At 35.7% G+C, this 26,850-nt stretch overlaps 1 protein-coding gene across 5 annotated transcripts in view; it reads right to left on the bottom strand.

The window, feature by feature from the left end:
• Positions 1 to 26,850, bottom strand: part of LOC145678327 (homeobox protein orthopedia-like) — a 347,476-nt gene that overhangs the window by 245,095 nt on the left and 75,531 nt on the right. For all 5 annotated transcript variants that reach the window (XM_081748344.1, XM_081748346.1, XM_081748342.1 and 2 more), the window contains one exon: positions 16,346 to 16,719. In XM_081748344.1, coding sequence (XP_081604470.1) covers positions 16,346 to 16,719 — 374 coding nt within the window. The remainder of the gene's footprint in view (positions 1 to 16,345; positions 16,720 to 26,850) is intronic.

Genomic DNA, 26,850 nt, shown 5'->3' on the forward strand with positions numbered 1-26,850 from the left:
CCTTGGAATAGAACCACGAACACCGAGTTTGTCGGGGAGTGTGAATAAGATTTTGACGGAGAAACTACCTTGGATGACAGGTCATGGAGCTACCTCAATACCTGAAGGTACTGTAATCAGCTGACATATTGAAGGGACTTTACATTACAAACCATTACACTTTACGGACCTAAGATTTTATTTTACCTACCCAAACTCTGCTGCATCTTTTAATTATGTATTTTGTGAATTTCATTTATAATTGCAATACTAGCTCTGTTAAAGCTACATCCCGAATTTAGTATTCTTGCATCTTCATGAAAGAACTATACAAAATTATTATTCATGTTTCCAGCTTTTCATAAAGCTGGTGGTGGAGACATCCCCAATTTGTTGGGCAACGATTTTCTTATATTTTTTAGGTTGCCTTCAGTGCTATGCCGACACTATTCTCAGTGACGGAACAGATGAAATGTTAATTGGCTTGTTGTACAATGTTGTAATTCATGAATAGAGTTCTTCTGTTCTTGTGTAGCCTTGGTGAAATCCCTATCTCAGCATGTTCTTCTATTTTAGATTCTTAACTTTGCCCGAAGTTCTTGTGTTCGTGTCCCTATTTGGCAGAATTATGTAGAACTTAAATTTAAGGTGAATTAAATGTCAAATAAGTGGAGAGTGTTCTGCTTGGGGCGATTTTTTTCTTTTAGGGTAGCAGAATACTCACCTATGCTGCGAGGGTCCTTGGTTTGATTCCATGCTGTGTATTTTTGATGAACAACACTGTGTCCGTGCATTTTCTCGACATTTTAAAGTTCCTTCCACAATATCATTTCACCAATTATTTTACATTATCTTTCACTTTCATAATCACCCGTACCCTAAAATGCATAATTGTCGGACATTAAATCATATTTTTTAAGAAATAATGTGTAATTGAAAAATTGTATCACAATTACACTGACTACCAAGAACATTATATCTGGTATGTCTACCTTTGGCTCGCAGTACATCAACAATGAGATTTGGCATGTAGCTGGAGGCATAGTGCATCACATCTGCGCATACAAGTCAATTAATTTCTGTAAATTCCACGATGAACTCGGATCTGACCTCCAATAACATCCCAAAGGTGTTCAATTGGGTTACGATCAGGCGATTTTCGAAGCCATAGCAGCAATTAAAATTCACCACTGTGCTCGTCGAATTACTGAAGCACAACATTGGTCCTGTGACAAGAAGCGTTGTTCTATCGAAAAAATGCCATTCCCAGAAAAGAAATATAACCCACATGAATGGATATACGTGATCAGAAATGGCCTTCCAATAAGTAGAAGTCGTAATTACACTCTTCACGCGCCCTACCGGACCCATGGATAATAATGTGAAGGTTCCCCAAATAACAGTGCGTCGTTGAAGATGCGAACCCTCTAGCAAACCATTCGTGCGTTACAAAACATCGATTGCTGAGAAACAATCGATTACAGCGTTTGCTTGCATGTCGATTGTTGTCAACTTCAGGTGATATATTTTATGCCAGTGAGTTCAATGTATTATAGCCGTATGGCTTTGATGAGAGCAGGTGTTTCAGTGTGTTTTCAAAAAAGGGGGGGGGGGCATTGTAGAAGGTCCGAAATGTTAATAATGCGAATAGATACAGTGACTCTTTTTCGTCTCCTGAAAAACTAACAAATTGGACATACGAGGTATCACATCTTCAACGACGCAGTGCAGTCTCCACTGACTTGTAGTCATCCTATTGTGTATGTCTCGAGTAGCTGAAAAACGACGGATTACGACCTGGCATGGATGTGATTAAGGCAGTATCATGATTCATAAGAGCATGCAACACTGTCCCATTGCTTTGATCTCCAATGACGATGGGTACGTGCTCAATCCAACTGTTATCGATACTGATGTGTAGTTAACATTGGGACACGTGTGGGACGTCGAGTGTGGAGGCTCATATCTAACAGTATACGGTGAACTGTGTCCTCACAAACACTCGTGCTTTGTCCACTGTTAAAATCTGCTGTTGATTGTGTCCCAATTTGTGCCCTATTCTGTTGTACCAACCTCGACATATTTAGCGGGTGACTTCACTGTCCTTTCCCTACTTTTTGAAGAACCACACAGCTCGCGAGCTCTGCATCGCCGCTCTTCCTCATCCTAACGCACAAGCATTACGCTGACTGATCGAGTAAGATCCCTAACACCGTTTGGCTAGCAATATTGCTGTGTCCCTTGGCTGTTAAGTCAGCCCAATGACTTCGTTCAAAAGTGGTGGTGGTCATTATCTTTAGGCTGGTGAGTGTCTATCGAACATCTCTTCATTGAAAGTAGCCTCAAATTATGAAAGATAACCTCTACTTTTAAAACAAACAATTTATTTTTATCCCAGTAAGGTTGTTTTATTCCCCATGCCTCAATCTTGAGAATTTTCTCTTAAGATACACACAAACGATAAACTTAAAGAAATCTTTGTAGAAACAAATAAGATGTATTAAACAGTTACGGAGAACGTAGATGTTAGAAAAAACTACATGTGTACATGAAGCTATGCAACAAACTATGAGACAAAGACTGTGTGAATAGATTTTCTTAGGTTTCTCCATTCCATCATATTGTTTATCATCATCATCATCGTCGCTGTCTCTCTTAGCATCGAAGCATAAATGTTGGACGTTATGCTAAAGAAACACGGAGAAATTCCGTGCATGCATATGCTGTAGATGATCGTGGCTTCAATGGAATATTTATATTAAACAAAAACGATTTTAGAGAAATTCCTATTTCATAACGTAATCTACTGTTGATGGTTGCCCCAATTATTGGGATTGCGTCCAGCGATTGTGTGTGTCCAAATAATTAAAGTTTCATTGTATAATAACCTAAAATTATCATTAACTATAAAACTTTAATTTTAAATATATTTCAATTAATGTTTTCACAACTGTTCATATTTCTTGTAAATAATAGTACGATTTCTTATAAATAATCATAAAGGGAAAAAAAAGATCAGTGTAAACCAAAACTACAAATATTGTTTTATGAGTCTTAACTGATTTCTGTCTAATATTGTTCCCATACATACGCCTTAGTATAATAATACTAGAATAGAGAAGGAAAAAAATACAGTAGTTGCAATCTTTATGATCCAACTCCTTCATATATATATATATATATATATATATATATATATATATATATATATATATATATATATATATATATATATATATATATATATATATATATATATATATATATTTCCTAATCCTAAATACTCTTTCAGCCTTTTCTTTGGACGTCGTTGCATTTGAAGAAGCTTTGCACATGCGCAACACGAAGGTAATAATTAATAAAAGAAACAGACAACTTTCGTATTCCTTCTTTTCCTCTTCTCCGACTTAAAGAAAAAAGAAAAGAAAAGAAAGAAAAAAGGTTTTTGTGAAAGAAAAGGACAACAGTCAGAAGACGGTAAGGTACGTACGGATGAAAGGAGACTGTGGGATTCAACACTTGCCAGAAGTTCACAAGTAGATCTCTCAAAGGCGTGAAGACCTCCCACTTCAAAAGTTTGCCGCTACTTGATATACGTACGTTCCGAAGGCCAAGTACAGCTGTCCTTCTTAAGGATAGTATATACGCAATATATTGGCTGCGAATTTCAATCAACAGTATATTTGAATAATAAAATGTAATATTCCTCTCGATAACGTCAAATTAAATTTGTTGAGGAACAATTAGGTAGAAAAACTCACGGTAGAAAAGACTCAAGTAGTGACACGGTTATAAACATATGAAAATTATGAACGTTAAAGTTTTCTTAACTTTAATAATAGTACAAGGGAAGCGGAGAGGCTAAGTGCATGTATCCACAATTTAAAAAATTACATGTAACATATTCTTGAATGTACTCATATGACTTTCTGTTGTACTCCAACTTTTTATTTTGTCAACAAGTGTGTATTTTTTTTTAATATTTGTATGATAAATGCTTTACTTCTGTTTTCTTAATGAATAACAAGAAAAAAACCACAAACGATTGATACAAAATAATGCCACCCCTTGTTCCGACAATTTACCATGAATTTTATTTTGGTTTCCCGACTATAACTTTTAACAAGCAACAGTGTTGATAAATAATCAACAAATTATTATACACATTATCGTTATTAGCAATGCAAGTGCGATACTATTTTGCAGATCTGCTTTACAGTTTTGCAAATGCATTATTATTACAATGTTTCTATTTAACACTTACACCTAAAACTGTACAGCAAACGTTATGTTTCATGATCTTTGATAAATAGATCAGATACGAAACAACTAAAACAAGAAATGAAACTGTGTACTACTTAGTAAGGTTAAATTTAACATTTTAAGAATCTCATTTTGGGTAGTTGTTTTCAGTAGACATACGGGTTAATAGATAATAAGAGATATTTAAAGAACCAAAAAATATAGGATTTTTGAACAAAATGTGCAAATTATTGCCACACTCTTCCGGCTTATATCAGTATTAGCTCCTGTTCAGGAAAATTTGACCTCGCTTAGGAAGAAAGTATGCTTCAAGACCATAAATACGACCTTCTTGTTCATCTTCTTGACCTTCTTAATTCCTTTCAAGAGACATGGGAAGGCAGAGACGTGCGTAAGAATTTGAAGACATAGGTCTCTTATCTACCACAATTCATCAACAAATGAAATATATGAGGTCCCTTTCAAAAGTCTGAGTAGGCTATTGATTTTTCAAAATTTTTCACTTAAAAGACACTGTATCCACATGAAAACATGTTTACTGGACTAGTTTTTTAAAATAAATGATATTGTTTATGTAAAGATACGAAAATTGGTGATTTTTATTGACACGAAGACAAATTCATTCAAGAAAGCTGCTTGGCAATAAATAGATAACAAATGAACAGACAACTAACGTTATGCTTTGTTTAATGATGCATCATTTCAACGGCTCCTAGTGGTGTGTGCAGGAATCCGTGTCAGTAATTGTCTCTTTACTTCAACGAACAGTTGTGTATGCGCTGTTCAATCGTGTCACAATATGGGCAAAATTGGATACAAATCTGTGATATGCGATTTTACTGTCTTCATTCGCTTGAACCAGTTGAAGAGCGTGAAGAACATGCAAAAATTATAAAATACGGAAAAGAAACTGTTAACTAAGAGTCGAAGAATGTGTTCAAGTGGTTATTTTGAGAGAAGAGAGTCATTCTTTGCGAAAAATCACTCAGTGATCGGGCAGAGCAGTGTGTGTCGGACTCTTGAAAGATAGTCACAAAGTAGTGTAAAACGCATTGATCGTTCAAAATTAACAACTTCTGTTAAGGACAAGTTCGCTGCAGAAACAAACAAACCGAATAGATGTTAACTGCTCTGGAAGAACCAACACAACTATGGAGGAGCCATTTCCATTCGGTATCAAATAGGACTGGGACTCAGCGCCTTCAGTCAGATCTATGGCCATGAGGGTAGGATTGCAGTAAAGAAAGCATTCTCTCAAGCAGGAAACATCACAAACAGATACTCCTGAGACAATGAAATAAAATAAAACAACGACTGGAACGATGGACAATGGAAGAGGGCACTCTGGACCGACGAATCTAAACTCCAACCTTTTGCCTTCCAACACTAGAAGTTAGTGCATCGTCGTCCCAAAGAATGCTTTCATCCCGACCGTGTAATACTTACACCAAGTCACGAAGAAGGTAGCGTCCACTGTTAGGGGATACTTTACAGACTACAAAGTTGATAATTTAGTTCGAATTAATGGAATAATGGACAAACATGTGTTTCATAATCTTTAAGTGAGGCATGGAATTCCACGAAGAACGCGAATTTGGGGTAGTAACTTTGTACTACAATAGGATTACCATCCCAAACACTCTTCCAAGATATGCAGTAATTATCTACAATGCAAAAAAGACACTTAGATCCTACATCATCAACAGATGGAATAGTCGCCACAGTGACAGTATTTTTTACCTATCGAGCTCTTGGAAGATGAACTTGTCAGGACACTCTGTAAATAAATGCTAATAAATACTAAAGGTCTTTGGAAGGCTCTTCAGAGTTACTGAAGTCGCGTAGTTTTGCAGAAGTTGGACAAATTAATGAAACAAATGCCTGGAATTTCTAAAGCTCTTTTTAAGGCTAAGGATTGGCATTTGATTGAACGCAAGCATACCGGTACTCAATAAATTTGTCTCAGTTAAAACAGAACCATATGTTTTAATTTCTTCACATGAGCAATTATGTATATTTTATAGAACAAGTCCAACAAACTGGGTTTTTTGTAAATACATGTCTTAGTTCACACAGGGTGTAAGTTTTTCAATCAGGAAAAGTACAGGTAAGTAAAGTGAAAAGGTAAAGGATTATAAGGAAATAACTATTTAAAAACTTTGATATATATATATATATATATATAGGGTGTTTCAAAAAAACACCGAAAACGTTTGGGAGGTGATTCCTGACACCAAGATAAAACGAAAAGTATAGACCAACCTGGGTGCACAAATGCTTCCTTTTGGAGTTATAGGCTGCCGAAACATGAAAAAATTGATTTTAAACGCCCCGAAACTATGGCATTTACCGTAGTCGGCTAAAGACTTTCCTTAGGAACTAGTACGTGTGCTCTATCCAAATATCCAAATTTCACAATCCTGTGGTACTTCCGTAACAATTTTTATAGAGGTGGTTTGTGAGTACTTCAAATTATAAGATCGTAGCCAAACTCTCTCTCTCCAAAACTTGTTGTATGAATACCTTAGGATTCTGAAACATGTATTTTTGAATAGCCCACATATTAGTTCTTAAGTGGTTTTAACCCGACCACGGTAGATTCCATAATTTCGGAGCTATGGGACTTTAAAGTTCATTTTTTCATGTTTTCGGCAGACTATAACTCCGAAAGGAAGCATTTGTGCACCCAGGTTAGTCTATACTTTTCGTCTTATCTTGATATCAGGAATCACCTCCCAAACGTTGTCGGTGTTGTTTTGAAACACCCTGTTCGATTAAAAGAGCAAGCAGGTGGTTCTGTAGTGCAGTGGTTCCCAACCGGTGTGTTACGACACGCTGTGTCACGCACACCCATAGTGTGTGTCGCGAAATTTTAGAATTTAGAAATTATGAAGCATATAATGGTAAGTTAAAAATCAATTTTGAGATAGATTGTATCAGTCAATGCCTTCAGCGCTAGTAACAACGTCCACTCATGTCCAAAATTATTGTCGCATGTCTATAAATATGTTGTTCTAGGAATATAATTTAATAACGAATTCGCCCAGTATTTCTTATAATGCTAGAATGTGTATAATCGGCAGACATGTATGTGGCAAATATCATATCAAAAGAACAGTAAATAAGAACAATAAAACGAAAATAAAATTTTCTTGTCCATCTAACAACATTTTGTTTTACTCATTCTAATTTTCGTATTTATAATTCTTTTCCTACGAAATTTACCAAACATATACATTTCCCGATTATACACATAGTAGCAGTATTAAAAGTACCCTGCAAAGTCATTATCAAATTATATTCTTACAAGAAGACAGTTATAGATACGCGACAATCATTTTGGACATGAGTGTACCTGTACATCGAGTCACTATTTTATAGAATCTTAGTCTTACACGATTACAATTTATATTATTTATATTATTTATAATAAAAATAAAAATAGTATGTCGTGATGTTGAGAGCATTCAGTAAAATGTCTCGTCAGCCACAAAAGAAAAATAAATGGGAACCACTGCTGCCATGGAATTTAGGGATTTGAATACAAAGCGATTCACAATTTTCTGAATGCATAGCCAGGGGTTTACCAACTGAGCCACGATCTCTTTTTATCGGTATAATTTTCAATATAGAATTACCTTGCTGCTTTAGGACAGGGACTTCTTTAATCATGAACACTTGGAATACGATGGATATTTGTATTGTATCCTTATGAAAATGTTACTATTTTCACTGTTACACTGAGAAACATCCGTTCTCCGGACGGCGATATATTGTACAAATATTCGGAATCCTCTTGCTTAATACAGAAATCAGTAACGAGCATACATTATCTGTATGCTACATAGGCACTTCCTTTAGATGTTACATCATGTCGTCGTTGTAGGATGTCTGATATCTAATAGTCTTCCTTAAATTACATACATATATGTATGTTGCCTTCGTAAACTATATGTTATATACATACATCCATTTGTATGTGAGATCCTGACCGGCTATATCGTTTCACACGAAAAGTACGTATAGATGTAACACTTATACAGAAAGTATTATAAAACATGCGTTTTCAGTTATACGTTTGCTGTACGTTAAGTTCAAAAACTACAGGATTTACAAATGTAACATACGATTTTACGTACGCCACATGCATTTTTTTTCAGTGTAGCTTTTCATTTTAGATAGCGTGTATTTACAACGAAAGGGATGCACACACCCCGTAAATCCGGCCATGATGGTAGATTTATTTTTGCATAATAATTTGCTAAAACAGGGGCGGGTGTTAAACCCGGAAGCCTCTCCTTGCGTACGTCAATAATCAACGGAATTAAAGTTCAACTAGAAATGTGTTAAAATTACGCCTGTCTTATAACGCTACAGAAGTTGCTATTCCTGAGACCCGCCACCTTCTGAGGGTTTATAAAGTATACTAGAAACATTTTAGCAACAGCATATCTATTAAGAACCCACCAAGAAAAGGAAGTTTAATAAAATTATTTTAGTAATCCCATTCATTCATGTGGACCACAGACCGAAAGAGGATTTAGGAAAAAAAATAAGAAAGAAAGAAAAGAGAAAAAAATCTCTTAGCGAGGGTGAGGACTTGTCAAAAACATCTTGGAATGCTCCCTCCTTCCGTTCAGGTGAGTGGTGTAAATATATAGTTATATCTGTATGTGAGTGTATTTTTTTATGATGTTGTATGGATACAGCCTTTTAGAATGTCACACTTTATGCGAATTTTTTACTGCTGCCCTAAAAGTTTCTTGGATTCCTCAAAAGAGTGCTGTAAGTTCTTTTCTTTTTATATATAAAAAGTTGGGTTTCTCTTTCAAGAAAAAATATCCACAGAAGGGTAGGGGAAAAGTTATGTTTCTTTTTCTTTCTGTGTATATATACGAAAGCCTATAACGAAAAAAGTAAATGTAGCGGAAGCAGGGGAAAAAATGTGGGTTCACCTTCTTGTTTTAACCCTCAGGTGGAACCATCACTTCTTTTTTGTCATCCATTCACTTTTTTTTTTTTTTTTTACCTTTAAAGAATTAAGGATAAGACATGGCTAAAGATGAGGTCACAGAAGAACACACACACACAAGGAGTATTATTTTCACTTCCTCAATAGTAATCTTCAGAGCCTAGGCTATGTCACTGTAAGAGTTGGAAATGATGTGATCGCCAGAAATCAACCGCGATTATCAACTATCATCCTGTGAACTAGGAAATTTAATTTTTTTACCAATTTACAACAGCGTATAGTGTTATTATTATTATTATTATTATTATTATTATTATTATTATTATTATTATTATTATTATTATTATTATTAATAATAATAATAATAATAATTAATAATAATAATAATAATAATAATAATAATAATAATAATAATAATAATAATAATAATAAATACACTGGTGATGATTGCTCGTGACAGTTATGTCATGCCTGTGTTCGTTGAACATGAAGGAGCTAATGTAACTGAAACTAATCTAGAGAATCGTTTCCAAGAAACGTGGGCATGAACTCAGTGACGTAACTAGAGGGAGGAAAACATGGCATGTGCCCCGGGCGCTGGATTGGGAGGACGCAAAATTGGGTAAATATTTAGGGGAGCGTTCTGGTTTGGTCAGGGGGGGCGCTAAGGCGAGTTTTTGCCTCGGGCGACAACTAGCATATTTACGTCGCAGCCTAAACTAACTATAATCGATAATCACCACTAAAGATTTTCGGTTGCCGGTGCTTACCGGTGAATGCTGGTAGGGAATTATAGAAATTCAATTTCCAATGTTCGTCAATCCAGAGAGAATGAACTGTGATTACAGCAATCATTCTTCTGACTGATGATTGTTTGAAATTGAATAATAAAACACGCTTTCAATTGGCAATAGAAATGACAAGTAGTATGATGTTCCTTTATTCGAGTAGCAAAACTGTTTAGGCCTATCGTACATTTACTGTATATACTGTGCATATAGGGCTTAATCAATAATATCGACAAAAATGGATCAATTATTCAAGTTTTAATTGAAAGTAAGTTGATTTTAAGCAGATAAATAAGCGGACGTGCCTTTGCTCCACGTGACCCCGGTTGCGTCTCCGGTAGAACACATAACTTCTGTTGTTAATTGGGGACCTACTGAAATTAACAAAATATCAAACCCCAGTGAAGAAAGTTAGAAGTAAGACGTTAGGAGTTGATGCTTGGTCAGTCATTATGCAGTCGAATGTGTGCCATCTGATCATTCATAGTCCTCTTTGGGTTGTATCGCCAGGGAGTTTAATTTTACTGATGAATTTTTAAGATAATCATGATGTAAGATATTCCTAAGTTCAGGCAAGATCTTGCTCATGGAAATAAAAATGGGAAAGAATTTAGACCTATCTTTTTTAGTTAAACTAATTTTTGTGTTAACGCTTCCATTATGGTATTTAATGATAATGATTTTTTTTTTTTTAAAAAAAGAAGGGCATTGGAATGATTTTATTTACGTAAACAATTTACGTTCAAAATCTGTGAAACATCTTATACATAAGTAATTGTAATGAATCAAAACACAGATAAAATAAAATGTAACATGCGAGCATTAGTGCAGTAAAAAAAAAAAAAAAAAAAAAGCCTAATAGGTGCAATTAATTGCATCGTACAGTAGTACACATGGAACAGTATTAGGTTGGTAGAAATTCCCACTTTGATGTCTGGTAGGAAACTCACCTCAGCAACACAGCACAGAGATATGCCAAACTCATGCACCTAATCTCATGAACTCTGTTCACTTTCACCAAACAGGCTGGAGCACCCCGGTAGTCAAGAAGCAGTCCATTGCTGAACAGAGTAATATGAATGAGCAGCATGGAAAACACTCAACTGCGAATGATGCTTCTTTATGAATTCAAACGTGTACCTTATACATACCCTTCCCCCCCCAAAAAAAAAAACATTAACGGCGCATTTGGCCCAGGAATGGCGAATAAACAAATTTTGTTCCAGTGATATAGACTTGCAAAATGAGGCCCGTGGCCACCGACCAACATCATGTCCGAATGAGCTTCTCAGGAACACCGTGGAAACAGAACCTCGGAAAATTGTTCGTGGTACTGCAGATGAGTTAGGCACATACCATACCACAGTCGCTAGATAGTTTGGACTCACGGTTGCAATATAAGTTGACACCAGCCAACAAGAGTCACGTCTGGAGGTTCCAGTTCTTTGAGTGGAAGGAATACTGGGGAATATTTCCTACCTCGAATTGTCACTTCAAATGGAAAATGGATCTCCTATGACATTCGTAAAAGCTCAGGACAATGATTGGATGTATTACCGCCCAGAACGGTTTCTTAAGCTAGATCTCCACACAACAAAAGATGTTGCTTGATGCTATGGCGATCTGGGGATTGGGCGGGCCAGGGAGGTGTTGAACTTCATCCCGATGTTCCTCAAACCACGCTGCAACAACGCCAGCTGTGTGAATGGGTGCATTATCATCCTGGAAGATGGCGTCATTGTCCGGGAACAAGATCCTGACCATAGGATGCAAGTGGTCTCCTAAAATTGCGACATAATCGTTGGCAGTGATTCGTCTGCTAAGTGTGACCACAGGACCCAATGAAAACCATGATATGGCGGCCCACAGCATCACCGAGCCGCCACCATGTTTCACAGTTGGGCGGAGACACTGCAGATCATAAGCTTCTTTGGGCGTTCTCCACACATAAACACGGCCCGTTGTTGGGAATAGGGTGAAGGATGACTCATCCGACCTTATCACACGTTTCCAGTCCTCAACGGTCCAAGTTGCATGGTCGCGGCACCATTTGCGGCGTGCGAAAGCGTTATGGTCCCTGATGAGCGGTTTGGCCCGTGCAACACGACCCCGTAAGTTCATGTCATGTAATTCGCGGCGGACTGTGATTGTCGAAACAGGGTGGGGGAGGTGCTGATTGAGTTCCTCCGTCACTTGCTCCGCAGTGGCACGACTGTTCTGCGTGACAATGCGCTTTAATACCCGGCGTGACCTGTCACTCATTATTTTCTTCCGCCCACTGTTCCGCTTCCCCGATGTGATTTTCCCATGTGTTGTGTAGGCCGTCATCACCTTCGACACTGTCTCACGCGACACACCTAACACAGTAGCCACTGCCGTCATACTCACTCCACATAACCGCGCACCAACAATTTGCCCTCTTTGAAAATCTGAGAGGTCTCCTATTTTACACTACCTCCGTCTGCTGCAGCCACTGGACACTGCTGTTCCACTGCGCCTGACGTAGTATGGAGACCGACCAAACACACCACCACCAGCGGTCCGGCGCTGCGGGCGCCACGACACCACTGCCAACCCATACATCTGACGTGTTGCCAACTACAGGTGTTTCCATTTTTCTGATCACCATCTGTATTTTGTAAGGAGTGCCAATATTCATAATAACCGAATCAAATTCAAGAGCTGAATAAAATAAATTTTTCTTCAAAAACAAATTGAATCATTAACCAGAAAATAATTCGTGCAGTTATTATTATATTTTTTTCTAAACATTTCTTGCTGAGAGCACTTACTTTTACTCCTTAAAAGCATACTCCCAACAATGAACCCATTGTAAAAGTGAAAGTTTTAATATTCACCTCTTGAATTTTATTCATTATTGTGAATATTCTCACTCCTTCAAAATACATTAGAAAGTCAGGAATACAGGATGACATCTGTTGATTATTATCACCATTTAAATTCACTTTAAATCTGCTGTGCAGGCATTTGGTTCTCGAGGTCTGCACCATCATAGGATTTTGACTTCAAAATTTCAAAAAGGAAAAGAAAGATATAAATGAAAACGAAGGGAAATAAAAGAAAATATAAATCCTATTGTGAGACCATGATACGAGGGGCGTCCAATATGTTATCTATCTAGATAGGAAGGAATGCATATAGGCTCACCTGATCATCAGTTTTCCGATGTAATCCTCATGGAGATCTATGCATCTTCGCCACTTTGTAAATTGATGTTTTCATAAGTTAAGACGAATTGGCAACAGTGCTTGTGTTTCAGTGTCAAAGGTGTACATCGTTCAATCACTGACAGAATTGTGTATTTGTGTTATTTGTGGCTTTGTAAGCAGAGGTTTGAATCGTCAGCACATTCTCGTTCTATGAAAATGCTGATGGACAGTTCTTACTGATCCGTGTATGTAAGTTATGAGGTCATCGGCAGGTTTTAATATCTGGATAGTTGCACTCCGAACGATCGAACGTTTCAGGCATAACGTTAGACCCGTTCTATTCGACCTCAGGTCTATGTCTTTCTGTCTGGTTTAAAGTGTACTATAATCCTGTTATCAGTTGCGAATGAATTCCGAGTACCTAATTATGTGATCTCCAGTAACTTCTGTCACCTGCTTACAGTCACGTTCGGACATAATGATGCCACTTGTGCGACTGCATGCGTACACTGTCACCTACGTCATGCTTATCCGCAGTTTACATTTGTTTGCTGTTGCCTTGTGGGTTTTCCTTTTACATAGTGTATATTGTGGATCAAAGCATTTAGGGACACACGAAGAAATTGACAGATTTAGTCCGAATTTTGCACATAAAAAGGTGAAGACAGGTGACAATGATATCAATTGTTATACAGAGCGTTAAGAAAAAAGAACTAACCTAATAGAACATGCAACCCAAGCGGCCTCAAAAGAAGTTGTTCGGATTGGTAACCAATTGCACAGATGTTGAATGTCTATTTCGTACGGTACCCATACTTGCGGCAAATTTTAACATAGCTGTGTGATGGATGTTGCCGGACCCCTACTGGTGTTCAGGCATCATACCATCGTGTTCGCTAAGAGCTTGATAGGTAACTATGAAGATATAGGAGACGAAGACAGAAAGCATACATAGAGAGAACACATTGGGTTCGCATAGATTGGAACGTGCATCATGTTCCTGACAAATGAGATCCCACAAATGTGTCCAGGTAAGGTCAGAGAAATGAATAGATAATATCACGAATGTACTGATAGTATAATCGATAACGACTGAAATGGGTATGTCCATCGTCATTGGACCGCGGAATAATGGCACAACGTTGCGTGGTCCGTTAAATCACGATATTGCCTTCACCACTTCAATGTCGGAGTTAGAATCCGTGATCTTCTAGAGGAACAGCTGCTCAAGACGTGCAAAGTAGAATGCCGGTGGCTTCATTGCGATTTGAGAAAGTATGTTCAAAAGGCATAATGACAGCTCCTAGCTAAGGTCATTGCTGATCACGTACGCTCATTCATGTGGCCCATATTTCCAGCTTGTGAAGAATCACAGACTTATCTAACGTCCTTAATCAAATCTATATTTCTTTCTGTTCAAAATAACAAAGAAGCAGGGCCTCTCCCGACTGAGTTTGATGTTCTTTTAATAAATTATATACTGATGAACTAATAAAAAGAAAAAAGCATGAAACTCCCATGTCGGTTTATAATCTTCTCGTCTCCCCCTAGCAACACCTAGAATGACGCTACTATAGATTAGTATCAATCACTTGTAAAATAAAATTTCAAATTAATTTTTATTCTAGTACTTCTAACCAATTTTTACTATGATGATCGAGAAATTATCTAAATCGGAGAAAATTCACTCAATCAAGGTGTGATATATTACGGCGGGATTGATATAACAATGACACTCGACGGTGATGACAAAATAGTAATCAATGTGTAATTCTTTCACCACAATTAAAGCCAAATTTCTAAGTTTCAGAAACGTGTGAGTATTGACTGAATCCTTATGTATAATTCATCAATCATATACTTTTTTGCTTTATGCGTAAGTGACCATGTCTACAAAACACTGAATGCAATCATCAGAATATTAATCGGTCTTAGAGCCGCGGTGGTTAAGCGGTATAGCGCTCACCTCTGATGCGTGCAGTATTGAATTCAATTCCAGATCGCGACAAGTGGACAAACATTGTGTGTGTGTGTGTGTGAATTTTCTCGGGGTTCTCCCGTTTCCTGCCACTTTCTTCATTTCAGCATTTCGTTAATTACCATCATCATTGTCTGTTAACCTCGGAGCATAATCGTGAGAAGTTAAACTTTTTTTTTAATGATTGATTGTAGAGATAGGGCTGCTTAGTGCAAATGTTTCCACATTCATCATAAGATTTTAAAAATACTAATAAAACTTAATCACTATTTTTATTGACAGGAGATCAACCATATTTATTTTATATCAGTCATTTTCCGTGAATCACGCTGGGTTTTAGTTTAACAAATATGCGTGTCAACAGCTTGCTAATGATTAGCTGTAATTGTACTGATAAATACTTACAACGAGTAGTTTTTAGAAAATGGACAGCACCTAAAATTTGAAATGTGTCCTCTGTGAAGTTTACAAGGGAAAATGTAACTTTTACTTGTCTAAAATTAGTCTATACTGCATAATTCGGATTATTAGCAATACAGAAGCTATAGAATTCATTTAATATGGTAATAATAACACATAAACATAATCGAGCTGTCGTAACTGGGAGAATAAAATATTTTTTTTTTGTTATCGTAAACTATTGGGTTCAAATCCCTACGTTGTGTATTCTTATTAAGGTTATTTGACTTCCTATACCTAGGTATATGGAAAGATAGATATATAAGTAGGACGACACGACACGAATGCTGGAGTGGTATTTACATAGATCATGATCAACTTATTTCGAAATTCCGCGTCATTTTTCATTAACAATGTTTCTGGTTTGAAATGGCTTATGTGCGACTAACAGGAACTTGATCAGTAGTAATGTATGTATATATATATATATATATATATATATATATATATATATATATATATATATATATATGTAAAGTGCTACTTTTATGCTAAAAGCTCCATTTTTAAAAAGCGAATATATCGGTTTCTCGAATAGATGACAACGCACAATTACTACACTCTAAGTATAAATCGTTAATGTAGCACTTTTCTGTGTTGTTTCAGTATTGCAGAAATATTACCTTAATCATGATTTATCACAACACTGTAAAAAATAACAAAACAAATATAGAATACCAAAGGACTATTTGAGTTAGAATCACTTGTAAACCAAAGAATAAGAATGCTCACTTACCTGTACTCTGGATTCCGTTAATCCAATCCGCATTGCTATTTCTTCCCTCATAAAAATGTCCGGATAGTGAGTTTTAGCAAAACAACGCTCCAGCTCATTTAGCTGCGCCGGCGTAAACCTCGTCCGATGTCGTTTTTGTTTCGTTGGTTTGTCGGAATCTGCGCCTCCCCCCGGTGCTTGTGCCATTTGTGCTGTCCCCTGACCCGGGCCCCCGCCATGGCCCTGTAATGTCGGAGGGTCACAAAGAGCGCTGCTTGGCGATAAGTTATTTCTAGAAGTTAAGTTGTTACTTTGCGTTACGCTCACGTGGTCGAGTGACGTCACTGTGGGTTTCAACTCGGTCTGTTTGAGGTCATCACATGTGTCTTTTGGGCCTGAAATAAAAGGAAACATTATTAGTAATCATGATTTTTTTTACATGTAATTATATTAGTCTTGTTATGAACCATGTTCATATTTTTTTCCGATAAAATTGTAAATTTTTATTCATTTCTATACTTACAGCATACATGAATTTGACTTTAGTTTAAAAATATGTTCGCAATGTTTCAAAAACATAAAGCTTGAATTTTCGCCGAATGAGTGATAGGTCTATGCCAATGAGGGAGAATGCTTGTAATGATTATGGCGAGATTATGGAAACAAAAGCTCCAAGTTAGGATTTCAATTTTATAATTCATAGTCTAAAACAAGGAGGGCTGCAACTAGGGAAAACAAGGAGGGCATGTGCCCCGGGCGCGTGGTTAGAGGGGGCCCCTAAAAGGGCAGTACGTATATAAATTGGAAGGCACCGAATTTTATGTTTGCCCCGAGTGACACAAAGCCCAGATTCGAATCTGAAGCAGGGTTGGCCATATCGAAATCTGTCGCTTCCAATTTTTATGTGAATAGTTTCAAATGTGTATTCAAAAACTTTTGAACTGTAGTTCTCTTCTATTTACACATCACAGACCTTGCTCCAAATAAATGTCGGAAGAGGAGAAAGCGTCTTTAGTTCGAAAAGGAAACAAGAACTTAAATACCCTTAATCAGGTAAAAAGATCTTTCATGTTGTAGCTCTGCGGTATACTGAAGCTATGGATTACAGAACTACAGAACTACATGTAGGTCTATATTCTTTTAACCACAAATAAAATGGGTACCACCCACAGAATATATTATTGATATATGAGATTTATTTTAATTGAGGTCTGAAGTTAGGATGTTTGCGAGAGGTATAATAATAAAATTTAATAAATTAAACTTAGAATAGTTTTAATGGAGTTTAATTTAGAGTGTGAATTTAAGTGTTTGTTAGTGAATTGTTTTAGACTCTATGCACTGGTAAAGCCTAGCATAAACAGATTTTTAACACATACCTGGTAGACTTTTATGATGATGAATATTTTAGTTTTGTGTTTTTGATTGTGATTAAGCTTTAATTTTGATATGGTTTTGATTGGTGGTGGATTATTATTTTGAAGACGAAGTACTGATGGCTAGTATGTAATCTTTTACTAGTTTTGTAACAATTACGTTGAACATTTTTTGTTTCGGTGGTATTAAACTTTAAATGAATATTGTTTAGCGAAAAGTATAGAGCTTAAGTTATGTCTGTGATGACTACGAACATAGATTTTGCGTTGTTTATTTTTTGAGTACTACTGAACTGAACTGAACTGAACTGAACTATTTTATATTAGGACTAGCCTTTGGCTATCCCCCGCGTTTGCTCAGCCTACGGCCTCGTATCTCTTAAATCCACAATTCTACCAAATTTCAAGTTTTTCCTATTTCAGCTATCTAAAAGATAAGATTTTGTATCCCAAGAAAACGCCCATTTAAATAACATGGGAATTTCTTCATCCCTCCTTTAGACCCCTTAAAAACTAAAAATATTCACTTTTGGCAATTTTTCTGTAGGTTAGTTCCGGAAGGCTACAATCATGCGAAATTTCATCATTCTAATCCTGCCGGAAGTGCCTAAACATTTTGGGGTGTAGATATCCCAGATAAATAACATGGAAAGATGTTTCAGTTCCCCATAAAACCACTCGACAGATGGAAATTTTCATTTTTAGCGATTTACTTAGTTAACGCTAACGAAAATGTATAAGCATACCGAATTTCAAGTTTTTATTCCAATTCCAAGTACCTAAAATATGAGATTATAGGTCCAAAAAAAGGCCCATTTAAATAATGTTGAATTTCTTCATCTCCTCTTTAGACTCCCTAAAAATTAAAAATATTACTTTTGGAAATATTTCTGTAGGTTAGTCCCGAAAAGCTACAATCATGAAAAATTTAATAATTGTAGCCCTACAGGAAGGGCCCAATAATTTGGGTGTGTAAAAGGTGTTCCACATAAATAACACGAGAAAGATTTTTCACTTCCCCATAAAACCACTCTAAAGTTGGAAATTTTAATTTTATTTATTTACTTAGTTAACACTAACGAAAACGTACTAGCATACCGAATTCCATGTTTTCATTCCAATTTCAAGTACCTAAAACATGAGATTATAGGTAAAAAAAACAAACAAACAAAAAAAACACCCATTTAAACAACATGAGGAAATTCTTCATCCCTCCTTCAGACTCCCTAAAAATTAAAAATATTCACCTTTGACAATTTTTCTATCTGTTAGTCTCGGAAAGCTACAATCATGCCAAATTTCAACTTTCCACGTCAACCAGAAGTACCCGTTTATTTTATGTCAGTTCATGTATTTTTATATAAGGTATTTATTTAGGTTCATAATTTCCAACCTTATGGACGTGACGTAAAGTCACGTGCAGTAATAAAATTAATTTGAGTTTGAGATTTAGAAGTTTTAGAATAAATTTTGGAATCTAGGAAGTAAGAAGTATGTCTCTGCCAGCTTTCCGTAATGAATTTTAATTATGTAAGAAAAGCTGTCATCAGCGCATAAGACGAATTTACAGGCATGATTTATAACGAAGTTTACATTATGACTTTAATTTTTTACTTACAATTATTTACAAGTAACTCAGTTTTGTATTTTTTTAATGTTTTGTAAACTTATGCCACTAAAATGAAAATTAGATTTAATTTGAAATAAAATTTAAGATTAGGACTACTATAATATGAAGGTATTTTTCTCTTATAAGCAATTTTGATATTTTGGCCTCAGCCTATTGATTTGAGGTTCTTTTCACACGGGTTCTTTTTGACCCGGTTGGTTAATTCTGAGATTTGATCAGGACTATTTTGGCCTGGGACCTTTTTGACCATCGACGCAAATGTCTTCAACATTGAGGGAGGGTAAGACCGTTCCCATAATCTGCTCTTTTCCTTTCTTTCTTGGAGGATTTCGGGAGCATAGTTATCTTTAACATTGGGAGGGGGCAGATTTGATACTTATTCTGGGGGAGGGGGAGAGGAAGATAAGACTCATATTACGGTACGTGAATCTGATTTCTGATGTGAACCTGTTGTATATTATATATCAGGCAATGTAGATTAAATAGTGGTATTGTGAAGTAATGGTTCTAGCCTAAAAACACATTGCAAATCGGATTATTAGAGGGGACAGTTCCCCAGTTCCAAGATTGGGTGACATGTCCCCCTCATCGCCGCGGGATTTGCGCCAGTGTTTTTTTAACACAATGTCCTTTTGATCCTGGCCCTCTTGACGCGGCACCTTTGTGATCGGACCCTTTTAACGTGGAACCCTTCTGACGCGGATCCGTTTTTGATTAGGACCTTTATGACTTTAACTTTTCAATCCTCGCCCCTTTTGCCCGGACCCTTCTCACCTGAAATAATTCGTTGAAGTGTGAGAGCTATTACATATTACGCTTATGTCCCTGATTTTATCAATTTTTCTGAATTAATAATAATGTAATAGTACTATGAAAATAATAACCCGAATTTTGCTAAACTTCCTGAAAATAGTTCAAGAATTCTAGTTTTTCTTCTATCCTCCGCCCCTTTCCTATTTTAAAACCTTACTGTAATCCTTGGCAATAAGATTATGGAGTAAATACACACACACACACACACACACACACACACACACATATATATATATATATATATATATATATATATATATATATATATATATATATATATCCATGATTGCCTGAGGGGAGTTCACCAATAACTACCAAAATAACCAATCACACTGAAACTCTTCAAAGTGAGATGTAACAATATTCCTTACCCCTGACAACACTGATGCACAGAACGGAGGAATGTATTTTAAAGAGGGTCGCAAGTGTTATGGACGAGAAAATGTTCTCTCCTCCTGGCCTCTGTTTTCTTCCCTACTTGACAAATACTATATTGTTTTGCTTAGTGAATCCTTTTCCTTCAATTAATATATTCCTTATTTTTCTTGTAGAATATCAATATTCCAAATACTATTATTGTTGATGTTGTTTGGTAATCATACATTCCTGTTACGACTTGTTAAAGGTCTTAAGTTTGTCGCCAGAGCTGCTGTCTTTGTTGCGGAGCCTCTGGCAACAGCGCCTCCAATATTCCACGTGCTCTACCGAACTGTCAGAAGCCACCTTTCAGTAAATAGATAATAGTGATGAGTAAGGCCCGGATTTTTATGTTTTTACATATTTTTTCCTTTGTATGTACGCTGGTGAAAATATGAAATGTTCGCAAATTACGAAGTAAAGAGCCATATAAACCAAAATCAGGTTACATATTTTTACATATTTTGAAGTCTGTTACATATTTTTCGTCTACTGTACATATTTTTACATAAATTCAGTTTCCTTGCTCCTTTTCGCTAATTTTCTTTAAATAATACGCAAATAAAAATAGGCCTATATATGGAATAATAACTCAAAAAATACTTTATTTAATTATCTGTATTTTTTTCTCTCACTTTGTTCAACCGATTTGCATTGCAGGAAAGCTGGGTTAAAACAAATCGTACACCCTACAATATGCAAAGAAACGTCGTCAGTTATCGCTTCCAATCCTGAAAAAAATGTTTTTTATATATAAAGAAAGAAAACCCAAAACAATATAAGGATTTTTGTGCTTATCGCCTTTGCAAGCAGACGCCACTCGGATGTGTGCCGACAAAACAAACTAAAACGCACACAGTTGGCTGGCTTTCTCACTTTTTTTTTGTATGTGCAACCTCTACGGGGGGGGGGGCGGTGAGACTGAGGTGATTGGAGCGGCTAGGCCTTATCACTTGTTTCTTAAGTCGATTAAAAAATCGCTTTTGTATGACTCGATGGCTACTCCGCCACTTCTTCCTTCAAACAAAGGGAAAAAGGATTCAGTTTCGCGACCGGTTTGTTAGTGTGCAGCTTTTGACCGAGTCAGTTTCTTGTTTTCAATGATGGCTTCCTCTTTAGCGTCAAAATTGAAATCGTGGATAGCTATGGATGACGCTTATACTACAGATGGTAAAATTGTATTTTGTCAAGTATTCGATAAGAAAGGGGGCTGTTCAATGAAGTCGCAAATGGATCAGCACATGAAAACAGTTATTCACATGAAAAACAAGGTGTTACAGCGTGCCACAAAGCAAAAACTTTCAACCCAAACAAAACCAGCATCTGAAAACAGCAGTGAATTTTACAAAGACCTTGCCAATGCGTTCATAGCAGCAGACATACCGTGGTACAAATTGCAAGTCCCACAGTTCGCGTCCTTTTTGGAAAAATATTGCAAGAGACACATTCCTGACGAATCTACTATCCGCAAGAATTATTTGGATGTGTGCTATGAAGATACTATCAAACACATTCGAGCTGAAATTGGTGATTCGCATATATGATTTACGGTGGATGAAACTACAGACGTATTACGATAGTTAGTTGCCAATCTGGTGGTAGGAAAGCTTGACCCTGATTCTCCATCACGGCCATTTCTGATCTGTTCAAATTTTTGGACAAAACAAACTATTCCACAGTTGCACGTTTCGTTAATTATGGACTGAGAGTGTTGTGGCCAGAAAGTGTTCCTGCAGAAAAAGTGCTTCTGATGTGTTCTGATGCTGCGGCGTACATGTTAAGAGCTGCTGATGCGCTTAAAGTGTTCTACCCAAACCTCATTCATATGTGCTGTTTGGTACATGGATTACATCGTGTAGCAGAGGAAGTGCGGATCAACTTCCCTGAAGTCAATGAGCTTGTGTCTTCTACTAAGAAAGTTTTTGTGAAAGCCCCTGGTCGTGTGCAGTGCTACAACAATATGCAACCAAATATGTCGCTACCACCGCAGCCTGTACTGACACGGTGGGGCACCTGGATACAGGCTGTTAACTTCTACAATGAAAATTTTGATGCTGTAGTCAGTTGTCACCACATTTCCTGCAGAATCCAGTGAAGCAGTGCGTGATTCTCAAAGTGCGTTCATAAATCCTGTTGCTCAATGTTCACTAGCGTACATTGCAAGTAATTTCGGGTGGCTTGCAAACGTTAGAGAGAAGCTAGAAAAAAATTCAATATTTTTTTATGTTCAATAATGTGATTTTTTACTCTCTTGATACATATTTTCATTTGTTTCTCTTGAAAATTTGTACGTATCTGTAGAAAGTTATTTACACTTGTTAAGCTTTTATTACATAAATATGTTACAGTATATTTATTAGCTAAGAAAATAGCACAGACACAAAATAAACACGAAAAAATATTTTTACATATTTTCATATTTTTAACATATTTCTTACATATTTCATTGATTTTTGTTACATATTTATGTACATATTTCGGTACTTTGTACTACATAAAAATCCGGGCCTTAGTGATGAGCAAATGCAAGACCAAGACCAATACGAAAGGAAATCGTCGCCCCGGGCGCTTATAACCCACGCGACGTCCCTGTAGCTATATCTCTAAACTTAGAATAAACTATCTTGATTCGATTTACGTTTATTATTATTATTATTATTATTATTATTATTATTATTATTATTATTATTATTATTATTATTATTATTATTATTATTATTATTTAGTTTTACAGAAATAATAACATTCATTGAGAACTGTTAAAATTTCAATGGTTTCGCTCAGGGGTAAAAGTGTATCTGAAAAGGTAGGGTATAGATAACGTCACGCCGTCTCCCGTGCCTATGTTTGCCCATTGTATTTTTTAGGAAATGTAGGGACATCATAGATACTTTTGGAAGTAGGGAATAATGTCCTCTCGCGTTCCCCTCTCACTCTTACCCGTATTTTCACTCCTTAATAAATATGAAATAAACCCATTGTTGAATCAACATTAGGAACAACTCGTAATTAAACATTTTAAACCCGTCTCATCATTTTCCCACTGATACAGGTATATCTATCACTTAAAAATTTACTCAATGGTTTCTGACCTCTAATATCACCATTCCATGTACGCGTTGATTGTAACAAGTAGCGGCGTCACGTGTACACTACGAGAAGGAGTTTGTTTTGTATGACGTGATATTTTTTTTCAATTAATATTGAAGCTGGAAGTGATGGTAGATTTCTATTATTTTCTACTTCCTCTTTTAGTGAGACATTTGAGTGGGCATGGATACTTACTTAATTGCAGGAAAGCGGTACTCGCCATCTATTACCGTTTTTACTTTATACCAATCAACGTTAGAACCAAAAGTGGCTGATTTCTGTCATTTCCAATTTGAATACAGAGTTAAGACGAAATATTATATATATATATATATATATATATATATATATATATATATATATATATATATATATATATATATATATATATATATATATATATACTGTATATATATATTGTTAGAATGCGAAATCGATTTTTAAAAATCCCTTCTTGCTATGTCTTATTGTTTTTGCTCTATGCAGATCAATATTGAAACCGGAAGTTGTGATGGATTTCCATGTCCGGTTCTAGACACTTCTTAACTGTAAGCAAATAATATTTTGGCGACCCCATCTAAATGATAATAAAACAGTAGAAAGTTGTAATCGACAAAAATTCTTCAAATAATTGTTACAAATGCAAATTTCTTTAATATCTGTAGTTTCCCTTGAATATTAACGAAAAATTACGAAATTATATCTAATTGGCTTTGCATGAATACTGAACAACGTTCTAATTTTAATAATTAATAGCATTTTAAAAATAATAAATAACTACAAGACACAACTAATATATATATATACCTAAGATGTATTTTGACAAGTACAATTGAAACATAAAAGTGGTAACAGAATAAAACTCATGAGCTTCAAGTCTAACATTAACACAGGTTTGATTTTGACAAAGAGGCAAGCATGCTCTTATGCTTCATTAAAAGTATAATTACGTAATATTTTCTAGTGATATGATTATCGCAATTATCTTATTTCTTGTTTTCTTTCTTACTGGAAAGTTCATGTTATAAATACACTTTTCTGACTTTCAATTTGGCAAAATCTCTAATCATTGCATTCGTATCCATTTCATTGCGTATGTCATTTTCAATGACCAAAGCTAGTCCATTTAATCGTTCTTGAGACATAGTTGATCTCAAATAATTGTTTATTATTTTAGCTGAACTTGTTTAATACACAACAAATGACAAAAATGTATGTGTTAATCTATATTTAACTTGTCTTCGATCTAGTGGCGAAACTTCAAATTCAGGTACCCCAGAAGAAATTATTTTCAGGCCTCCTTAGGCCTGTGAAACAATTCAGTCCTTTCATGTATTTTTCCAAAATAGACATTCGAAGTCAGGCAAGGAGTAACACAATGTAAACACAACCAGTGTGCACCCAAGATTTCCCTTTTGGGTCCGAAAATTTTTTGGAGTAGCCTAAAAAATCCAAATAATTTTGTTTATTTGGCTTCTGAAATTGGGGAATCCAGATTCTCGGACCACAAATAACTAATAATCAAAACTCTACATTCCATTAAGACTATTACCAAATGTTTATAAATATCGTTCCATCTGAATGTAATACGAAAGAATGGTTTGGTAATGATTCTTAAACATGTTATAATATAACGAGCCAGGGTTGGCTCGTATAAACCAAAAGTCTACATTCCAATCAATATTAATATCAGCTCAATATTAATTATCTCTTTAAGCGAAAATATTCTCCTTGATAACCTCGGCATTTCGTAAGGATGTTAAGCCTCTACATACAAAACGAAACCAAATTATATATTTCTGCTTGCCTGAATAACTGCTTTATTTAAAAACCAAGGTTGCTTGAATATTTTGATAGAAATTGGCAAAATTTATCAACTACCTAGCTTCCAACTTAGCTTGGATTGGACTAGATTAATTTTATTGAATGATATCTACATACTAAATTTGTAATTTGATACCTCAGTTTTAGCGTAGGTATACTGATTATGATACGTTGACCATAAAATGTTACATGCAAATACATTTAAAGTAATAATAGGATTTTCACAATGGTTAAGACGGGAGTTATCCGATTTATATAAAATTCTGTACAATGTTTTTATTTGTGTAACTGTTTATCTTTTTGTCCTGAACTGACTCTTGACAATTATATTAACACGTAGGCTTATGTAAAGATCAGTACAACGTTTTTTTTTTTTTTTTTTTTTTTTTTATCAGGAGTCCTTTGTGAGTGAGTCAGCAGACTCATCGCTCTTGTGACCAATTAGTCCCGGTTTCGTGTCCAAATGGACAATTTCCTTTACATGTAAAGAAGCGGTTTGTATTTTGCTTTAAGCTTATGTGACCCTTTCCAGTATAACTCCCTTGTTCCTTAATAACACCAAGGCGAAACAAACTTATTTCTGTCCATATGTAGTATAAATAATACAGAGAAAAAATGATTTAAACAAAAAAAAAGGTTTAAACCAGAAACCGTTTTTTTTTTTTTAATAAAAACTATGGATTTTGCCAACCCTGCAACGAGCATATGTATGCTGCTGTGATTGACAGTGAGAGTAATAATAACAATAAAAAAGTTTGCTACTTATAATCCTGATGACCTTATAATTACAGTTTAGATTTCGATTACAGTTACCCTTTCGAGTTATATACGCATATACTGCGCGAGAACTAATAACATTCAAACAAATTTTGAAAAACACTAAATTTAACTCAGAGCCGTAACCGAAGAGGTCATTCACTCCATTCAATTTTAATTACTGTAATCAAGTAAATTAAACTTACAGTTTCAAGTGCAAGTACAGTGCAAGTTTGTCGACTTGCAAATGCTTCGTTAACAGTAACTGGTATTGATAACTTTCCCACTTCAACATTTGTATGATCATCACTTTCGAAATTTTGTCCAGAAGTCGAAAGAAACTTTTTTAGAGCCTTCGCTTGCCTTTCATCTTTCAAGTTTCGTAACTTTTTTTTCGATAAAATGGTCCACTTGTTTTTCTTTTCTTCTTTTTTAAATCGTCGGCCACTATTATTACATGAAAAACAAAGTACTATTGAAAAGTAAAACACACCATTATAAAAAAACATAAAAACAAAACTACTCAGGATAGAAACGAAAATGTTAATGAATCACAGATACACTAATGGACATTAACAAAGTGAGCATTAAGCAATGGGCAGCGATTGTGAGCCAGTGAT

The sequence above is a fragment of the Thermobia domestica genome, chromosome 2 (assembly GCF_964235325.1).
Source record: "Thermobia domestica chromosome 2, izTheDome1.hap1.1, whole genome shotgun sequence".
Classification (NCBI taxonomy): Eukaryota; Metazoa; Arthropoda; class Insecta; order Zygentoma; family Lepismatidae; genus Thermobia; species Thermobia domestica.